Source organism: Nicotiana tabacum, chromosome 11, assembly GCF_000715075.1.
Source record: "Nicotiana tabacum cultivar K326 chromosome 11, ASM71507v2, whole genome shotgun sequence".
In the NCBI taxonomy this organism is placed as follows: domain Eukaryota; kingdom Viridiplantae; phylum Streptophyta; class Magnoliopsida; order Solanales; family Solanaceae; genus Nicotiana; species Nicotiana tabacum.
This window is the reverse complement of record NC_134090.1, coordinates 2,830,931-2,839,926: the sequence shown is the minus strand read 5'-3', so window position 1 is coordinate 2,839,926 and position 8,996 is coordinate 2,830,931. Positions and strand designations below refer to the sequence as shown.

The window sequence follows — 8,996 nt, the reverse complement described above, 5'->3', positions numbered from 1 at the left end:
ATATGAACGCCCATTCAACCACGAGTCCAACCATACAAATTTTACCAAATTCCGACATCAACTCGACCCTCAAATCTTCAATTTAACCAGGAGGGTTTTTGAATGTTTCCAACTTAAATCACCAATTAAATGTTAAAACAACCATGGATTCGGGTACTTTAACCAAAATTGAGTTAAGAATACTTACCCCGATATTTTCCTTGAAAAATCGCCTCACCCGAGCTCTTTATATCCAAAACAAATAGGTACAAATGGCCAACCCCCGAATTATATGTTCTGTCCAGGGCTTTTCGCACCTGCGACTGAAATAGCTGCATTTGTGGTCTTGCAGGTGCGGCCCAAAATTTCGCACCTGTGCTGCCCGACCTCCTCTCCATTTTCACTTTTGCGCTCTTCCCTTCGCACCTGCGAACTCGCAGGTGCGGAAAAATGCTCGCACTTGCGCACTCTGCCTCACCAGCCACTGCTCGCTTCTGCGGGCTCGCACCTGCGAGCCAATTTCCGCAGGTGCGATTGCATCAGTAGGCACCAACAAGTTTCAATTGTTCTAAGTTCAAATTTGATCTGTTAACCATCCGAAACTCACCCGAAACACACCCGAGGTCCCCCGGACCCCAACCAAATACACCATCAAGCCCTAAAACACCATACGAACTTAGTCGAAATCTTAAATCACATCAGACAACACTAAAACCACGAATCATACCCCAATTCAAGCTTAATAAAACCTTAGTATTTTCAACTTCTACATTCGATGCCGAAACCTATCAAATCAAGTCTGATTGGCCTCAAATTTTGCATACAAGTCATAAATGGCATAACGGGCCTATTCAAATTTTCAGAATCGGATTCCGACCCTGATATCAAGAAGTCAACTGCCCGGTCAAACTTCCAAACTTAAGTTTTATATTTTAGACATTTCAAGCCTAATTGAACTACGGACTTCCAAAAAATAAAAAATTCGGACATGCTCCTAAGTCCAAAATCACCATACAGAGCTATTGAAATCATCAAAACTGTATTCCAGGATCGTTTACACATAAATTGACTCCAGTCAACTCTTTTTGTTTATGCTTCAAAAGTAAGAATTATTCTTTCAATTAAATCCTGAATCATCCGAAAATCAAACTCGATCACCCACGCAAGTCATAATACACATCACAAAGCTGCTCGAGACCTTAAGTCGCCGAACGAGACGCTAATTCTTAAAACGACAAGTCGGGTTGTTACATTCTCCTCCTCTTAAGTATATGTTCGTCCTCGAACGTGCCAAGAATTATTCTGAGGACATTAAATTATTGAGTGTATTCTTACACACATACTCGCAAGTGATTCTACGTCACCGTAAATTTAACATGGGTTTTACAACACCATCTCAGTTGTGATTATTTCCTTTTATCCATATTTATACATTTTAAAACCAATTTCTTACACTTCAAATATTTTCAAAAGGCCTCATTTTCACATCAACGCACAGTATTAGTTTCAACCGGCTATAGCAACTCGTTCCTACGCACACGTCATATGTATGCCCATAACCACACCTCTAGTCATAATAGTTGTTCATTATTAATTCCAGCATCCTCAATTAACCTCATATTAATCAAACCCTCGTTTCAAAATTTTGCAATACTGATAGCAATTTACCCGAATTAATGAGTCACATTTAACGTCACCTGGGCACTCACATCGTGGGGCTAAAACTCAATAATTACAACACAATTATGGCTAAATATGCACAGAATCACATAAAAAAATTATTAATTAAGTCTAACAAGCATGACTCCCTATTAGTACTATAGTACAAATTAAATTTCATAAATGGAGAATTTAAACACATAAATTTTCATCACAAGGACCTCGTCATATAAATTAGCCCAGTTTGAATATTTCACATAATATAAATATGTGAGGATCTCGTTCTCAACTCTAAATCACAAGTACTTTGCACACTGTGCTAACTAAAATTTTCTATTTCTTTTATTTCTTCTCTTTAATAAATTTCGTGAGACAATTTCACAATACATTATGAACTCCCATACCGGTAGGACATATAATTCATAAAATTGTAATCAATTACCCCGAAATTACATCAAACCCACTTTAGTGAGTACTAAAAAGTCACTTTTAGACTCATAACCCACAATAGTATATAAAACAAATTGATAGACACGGGCTAACACCATCAAATCTCCCCACAGGGATAAAACATATAAGTGGGTCACAAAATTATGAAGCTCACCCATAAGTGGAGCATAATAGGAGGACTCGCCTCGATATCCAGAACCGAATCAAATTAAGGAGAAATATCCTTTTATAACAAATCAGGATCGTACCTGTAACGACACTATTTGGTGTAGCGGCCTCAATCAATTCATAACAATTATATTAATGGGTCGGGCCTCCCCCTCTTGCGCGCCCTCTACTCACCTGAATACCCCGTTGTGACACATCTGTCCTGAGACTGGGATAATCTCTCACCAGGTGGCTGGTATCTCCACACTCGAAGCAACCTCTCTGCTGACGTGGCTATGGAAACTGTGTGGTACAGGTACTTTGAGACCCATGAGCATCTGAAACATCGTGCGGAGCCGAAAGTGTAAACTGAAATGGCTAACCCACAAAACCTCTACCATGTCGTACCTTGCCTCCAAAATAAGGATTAGAAGGTCTCTCCGATCTGCGAGGCCTCTCAGCCTGGCCCCGTATGTCCTCTCTTTATTGGCACTATATGTCCTCTCTCTCCTGGCCCCGCCTGTCCTCTCTCTCCTGGCCCCGCCTGTCCTCTCTCTCCTGGCCCCACATGCCCTCCAATCGGTGAGTGATCCCTACCACCTGCTAAAATGGAACATCTGACTCCAACTCCCGAGCCATGCTGAACCGGATATTATGTCTGAGCCCCTTAATGAACCTACGGACTCGCTCTCTAACTGTAGTGACCAAAGACGGTGCATGTCTGGACAAATCACTGAATCTAACGGCATACTCTGACACTGACATAGTGCCCTAGCGTAACTACTCAAACTCCGCGTGCCATGCATCCCGAAGGGACTGAGGAACAAACTCTCTTAGGAATATCTCCAAAAATTGAGACCATCAAAGTGAAGCTGCATCGGCCGGGCTATCAAACTTATACGCTCGCCACCACTGATATGCCGCTCCCTTAAGATGGAATGTAGTAAAAGCAACTCCACTCATCTCTACAATACCCATAGTGCAGAGAATGCGGTGGCACTCCTCTAGAAAATCATGTGCACCTTCTGAAGCCAAACCACTAAAAGTAGGAGGGTCATACTTCATGAACCTTGCAAGTCTAAGTTGTTCTTCCTCAGATATCGCGGTCCTAACCATGGGTTGAACTGGGACCATAGGCTGAGTCGCCATGACTCCTGGAACCTGGCCAATGTGGACTCGCTGCTCTAGGGTACGGGCGGCGGGAGTCTGAGTCCCTCCCCCGATCTGTGAAGTAGTTGGTGCAATCAGAATCAACCCCCGCCTGAGCCAATGTACCAAACATGTTCAGGAACTGTGCTAAGGTCTCTTGAAGTCCAAGGGTAACAGCAGGCACCTCTGGTAACTGGCGGCTCCTCAACTACTGCTCTGGTAGGTGCCCTAGCTGCGGCACGTGCTCCTCTTTGGCCTCTTCCTCTGCCCCTAGCGACACCTTCTCCGGGGGCAGCGTCATCGGTAACTGCAGCTCGTGTCCTCACCATCTGTGAGAGAATAGAATGATAAAAACTCAAACACCGAGATCAATAAACTCGCACGATAGGAATGAAAGAAATGAAACTGTCCTAATAGTTCCGTAGCCTATCGAAAATAAGTACAGACGTCTCCGTACCGATCTGCAAGACTCTACTAAACTCGCTTATGACTCGTAGCACCTATGAACCTAGCGCTCTGATACCAACTTTGTCACGACCCAAATCTCCCTCCGTAGGATGTCGTGATGGCACCTAATCTTAGGGACTAGGTAAGCCTAACATTTACTAAAATAATAACAATATTAATTAACGATGGACAAATGGGAAGTAGAAATCTCTATACAATACTTACAATCCCAAAACCGGTAGTACAAGTCATAAGCTCTACTGAGTTAATAGAAAGCCTATAAATACAACTGTTTTGGAGTAGAGATAAAACAGTGCAAGTATAATATCAGAAGGTGACTCCGCAGCCTGTGAACGCAGCAACAGGTTTACCTTGAGTCTCCACATCAAGATCCGTACAGCTAGCTAGCGGTCAACTGACTCCAAATTATCTGGCTCTGCACATAAATGTGCAAAAGTGTAGTATGAGTACACCACAGTTGGTACCCAATAAGTATCAAGACTAACCTCGGTGGAGTAGTGACAAGCTACAGTCAAGACACTCACTAGTCAGATAACATTTGCAATATAGCATACAAAAATAATCGAAAATAAATAGGAGTGATATCAACAATAATCAACTAGTGATATAAACAGTATGACAGCAAGAACTCCATAATTATTACTCAGACGAATAAGAAACACAAGTATAACCAATTAAACAAGTCCTTCAAATATAAATCTTTCACATATAAATCTTTCACATATAATTCTTTCGAATAAATACCCTCCAAACATATTTCTTCAAATAAGTATCCTTCGAATATAAAACTCTTTCAAATAAATATCTCATATCATAATCATAAAATATGGTTCTCAGCCCCCTTTTGTATTCTCACGGCACATCGTTCTCATATCTCTATCACAACCGCACGGACAACTCTCGTGCCAAATATGTCAATACATAAAATCCGCACGATTAATTTATTTTTAATAAAGTAATGTTACAATTTTAAACCAAGTAAGAATTCAACAAAGAAATGAGTTTATTTTAGAAATAGTTTGAGTGAAGAAAATGACATTTCAATTTAAATAAAGCATCAGATAAACTACTGATTTTGATGTAAAACTTATCAAATTAAAACATAATAGTAAATTTATTTTATTTAAACCAAATCAAGCATCAAGAACAAGTACAAACCAGAAATACAATTCCTCAAAAGTCTCGTACGAAAAAGCCAAAGCCAACACAATACTACAAGCAATACAAAACACTTAATATTAAGTCAAATAATACATCACGGAGAACACATGAATTTACATATTACGGAAAAATAAATTAACCAAAGGCAAGTCCATAGAGAAATATCATTAAAAAGGGCACTCCCGAGGTACCGCCTCGTAGTCCCAAATCATAAATATCAACAACATACAATGCCCCCAGACCATCACAAGTCATCACAAATATATCCACGACATAGCCCACCTTGTCTCGCCACATGCACAATAATAAAGTAAATGCCCGCCTTGTCTCGCCACATGCGCAAACCTACATATATAGCCCACCTTGTCATGCCTCATGTGCATATATCAATAGTAACAATAGCACGAAAAAAACCTCGTACAAACATCCGAACAAACTCAACAATATCACGCGCCAATATGACAAATTGCACATCAAGAGCTCAAATATTACAACTTGCCACAGAAATTAATAATACACTAATTTTCACAATAAGGAGTTCATGGCTCGACAGTAATGTGCACCAATCTTAGTAAGGGAAAGTTTCTAAACTCAAAATTGATTATAATAACTTTAATTGTAATTTTCTTTTTGGTAAAGTAATTAAAATCAGCAAAAGTTTTAGATTTTTGGTTTAAGAAATAAACTCAAGTCTTTCTACTAAAGTCATCAACGAAGAAAAGAACGTATTTTATTTAATTTAGTTATTAGATACACACAAAGCTTCATCTAGATTGTCCGTCACTCTGGTGACGTTACGTATCCTCGTTTGGGTCCTCGTTGAGGTTGAGCAATTCAGTCACTAATTAATAGCATATTTGCGTCAGCCGCTAATATTGAAACCTAGCAACTAGTGTTTGTTCAGGATACTTGAGAGGATACAAAAAATCAGTTGAAATACCACTAAAAACTTCCATCATTGAACTTTTCAACCATCAAACAGCCTTCAGTCAATTCCAATTCAATCTTGGAAAATTGTGATCACATTCCACTTTAAGATCCAAGTCTAGTCCACTTGGATTATCGTAGTTACGCAGATGATATTTTAATAACAAGTATCTTTCAGGGTTTTCCTTCAAATGGTCATGCATTTTGGATATTATTGTAAGCTGTAGGAAAAAAGAAGAAGCCTAAATGAGTAATAGTATATGTAGAAAAGCAAAATTTAATAGGAAATGAAGGTTGACCTCGGTTTGTAATATAGCATTTTCATTTTGCAAGTCTTGTAGTAATTTTCTTTGTTTCTCAGGATTGCAAGTAGCACAAAGGCGATTCCTCAACTCCAAACTCATTTGCAAGTTCTCTGAAAGTAATCTTGAGTTTTCCAAACGAAGATTTTCACCTTCTTCCTTATCCCTTTGTGCCTGAAATTAGTGTAAATTTGGATCATAATTCGTCAATTTAAATCAAGAGTAGGTACATTTCTAAACAAAAAAGAAAGAAAACAAACATATCCCTAAAAAAAAAAAAGAAGCAAAACTATGACGAAATGATGATTGCTGTGATAACAATGAGTGGAGAAGAGAGGAATTTATATCAACGCAGCTCGACTACTAGCATTTATAATTAAGTAATTAAATAAACTATCAAAATATTAAAAGAACCTGGATGTAGCATCTTTTGTTATCAAACCAAATTTTGACGTGATTGGTGTCAAGCCCTAGCTCCTCACTCAGTTTCTCTATCACATCATTTTCTGGATTTGGCGTCTGACTAAACACCCTAGTCAGGAAAAAAACAAAATTTGTTACAATGAGGAAAAATCCAGTTGATAGAAACCAAACACGTATTAAACAAATAAAAAAATAATTAAGATTAGCTTTAGGGGAAGTTTTGCAAGTTTGTGAACCAGATTCTTGTTACTTAATTTTCAGAGTTAAGCCAACTGATTTGATGGTCTCCCTCTCTCCCTATATGACAAGAGGCAAAATTTATTTGTAATAGAGAGAGACCGCAAGTGGTAATCAACAATCTTTTTTTCCAAAAAAGGAAAAAAAGTTAATTGAATCTGGGTTGAGAATGAATTAAAATTTATAACTAGGTAAGAAATCGTTCTCCTTCTTGATTTACTTAATTGCATCAACCTTTCTGTTTTACTTTCTTAAAATTAATGAAGTGAAACATGTGAATCTACTGATGGACGGAGAAAATAAGATGAAGATGTAAAACACTAAAAACCAAGTAGATCAAACATATTAAAATAAAAAAAAGGAAATTGTCACATCCATGATAAATTAGAAAACAAAGCTAAGATAAGATCCTAAAACAAAAGAAAAAAACAAAAAAAAATATAAGAAAGTGAGTTAAACATATAGTATCTTTAAACACTAAGATTGATGCACAGAGAAAGCTATGATAACCACCAAAAATAGATCATGTGTTGCCTTGGAAAAGTGGTGCGGTGTTGAAATTGTTAAATTGGAAAAAATAGTCGGAAAAGAATGGAAAAAATACAGACAAGTGAAGACCAAATGAACAAGCTTATGACTAAACACTATTCGAAACGAACAACATCACGAATGAATAAGAACATCAAAAATCAAAAGGACCAAAAAAAGAGAGACTTAAAATTATTCAACAAAACTCACTCTTCTAGCTTCTGAATTTGTTCATCAGAACTAGACCCACTGGGCGAATCCATGAATGTGAAGAAAAAAAGAACACCAGAGGAAAAAAAGAAGTGAAGAATTAATCCACTGTTTTAGAGTTTTTATAAGTGACTTTAAGAGAGTAAGAAAAAACCCAAAAAGGAAAAAGAAAAAGAACCAACAGACAATAAATAACTAAACAAATTAGTAGGGAAGTAAATAAGTAAATACATAATTAAATAGATAAATAAGAGGAAGATTTTTCTAGTTGTCAGATCCTTTTTTTAATTTAATGATGATTATTTATAGAAAAATTATAATTTGAAGTAATTACTTAATTTGCGTTGATGTGTGTGACTCTGTAGGAAACTAGGTCATTGTGATGTTAGCAAGCATGTCAATTTGTTTTCTTTTTCTTTTATCAAATTTTGGTGCAATCATATTTGCAACTTTTTTCTCTGGAACTTTACAGGTTAAAATATACTACTAATAAGCATGAATAAGTAGTATAGTCGATAAATACAAGAAATGAAACTTTTAGGTCGCAATTTACGATAATTTAGCAACTTTAGTAGTTTCTTTCTTCTTTTGGTTCAAAGATGACATATTATCAAATATATCGAACTTTAGGTCATCAAGCGTTTGAAGTCTTTATTTTTTGTGACGGTGAAATCTTGGTCAGCTTGCATGCATCTTACTCGATTATTTTAGCGGACAACTGCTAGCCTATCAAAGCTTAGGCATATCGAAACAAAATCGTATGTTTTTGTTGTCGGATGCATGCAGATGGCGTGGGCTATAACACACGAAAATCTGTGAATCAGGCGAAATTCTAGTTTTATGGCCCTAAATCGCCAAAAAACAAGGAACGCTCATAGCGAGATAATGACTATTGTTCCTTAGTTGGTTTTTGATTGTCCGACAAAATTTAAGAAGATTCAGGTCTAGTCACCTGGATGCATGCAGATGGCGTGGGCTATAGCACACGAAAAACTTGGAATTAGGAAGAATCCTGTTTCATGGCCCTAAAATGCCAAAATCGAGGAATGATCATGTTGAGGCGATGACTAATGTTTCTTAAATCGTTTTTGATGTTCCGGTAAAATTTTAGAGGATTCAGATCCGATCACCCGGATGCATGCAGATGGTATGGGCAGCACACGAAAATCTGGGAATCAGACGAAATTCTAGTATTATGGCCCTAAAACACAAAAAAATGAAGAACAGTCATGGACACGCGATTTCATAGGTCGTTTTTGATGGTCTGGCAAAGTTTTAGGGAGTTCGGGTCTGGTTGCCCGGATGTATTCAGATGGCATGGGCTATAGCACAAGTTTAATTGACATAAAATGCCAA

At 37.6% G+C, this 8,996-nt stretch overlaps 1 protein-coding gene across 2 annotated transcripts; it reads right to left on the bottom strand.

Annotated features, from left to right (window-relative positions):
* Positions 1 to 5,114: 5,114 nt before the first annotated feature.
* Positions 5,115 to 7,777, bottom strand: LOC142166482 (homeobox-leucine zipper protein ROC8-like). 2 transcript variants are annotated; one of them, XM_075225879.1, is made up of 4 exons: positions 7,641 to 7,777; positions 6,657 to 6,774; positions 6,240 to 6,416; positions 5,115 to 5,358 (listed from the first exon to the last, which is right to left on the bottom strand). In XM_075225879.1, the coding sequence occupies exons 1-4, from the start codon at positions 7,691 to 7,693 to the stop codon at positions 5,149 to 5,151; spliced, it is 558 nt and encodes a 185-aa protein (XP_075081980.1). In that variant the 5' UTR covers positions 7,694 to 7,777; the 3' UTR covers positions 5,115 to 5,148. The 2 variants fall into 2 exon arrangements, with proteins under 2 accessions (XP_075081980.1, XP_075081981.1); XM_075225880.1 differs by lacking the exon at positions 5,115 to 5,358 and adding an exon at positions 5,747 to 6,161.
* Between the last annotated feature and the right edge of the window lie 1,219 nt (positions 7,778 to 8,996).

Excerpts from the sequence above, each read along its gene's own strand:
- LOC142166482 (XM_075225879.1), bottom strand. The coding sequence starts at position 7,693 with ATGGATTCGCCCAGTGGGTCTAGTTCTGATGAACAAATTCAGAAGCTA. Across the intron at positions 6,775-7,640 it reads CAAATTCAGAAGCTAGAAGA|GGTGTTTAGTCAGACGCCAA; the intron begins GTGAGTTTTGTT and ends TTTCCTGACTAG. Across the intron at positions 5,359-6,239 it reads ATGCTATATTACAAACCGAG|GTTTGCGCATGTGGCGAGAC; the intron begins GTCAACCTTCAT and ends CTATATATGTAG.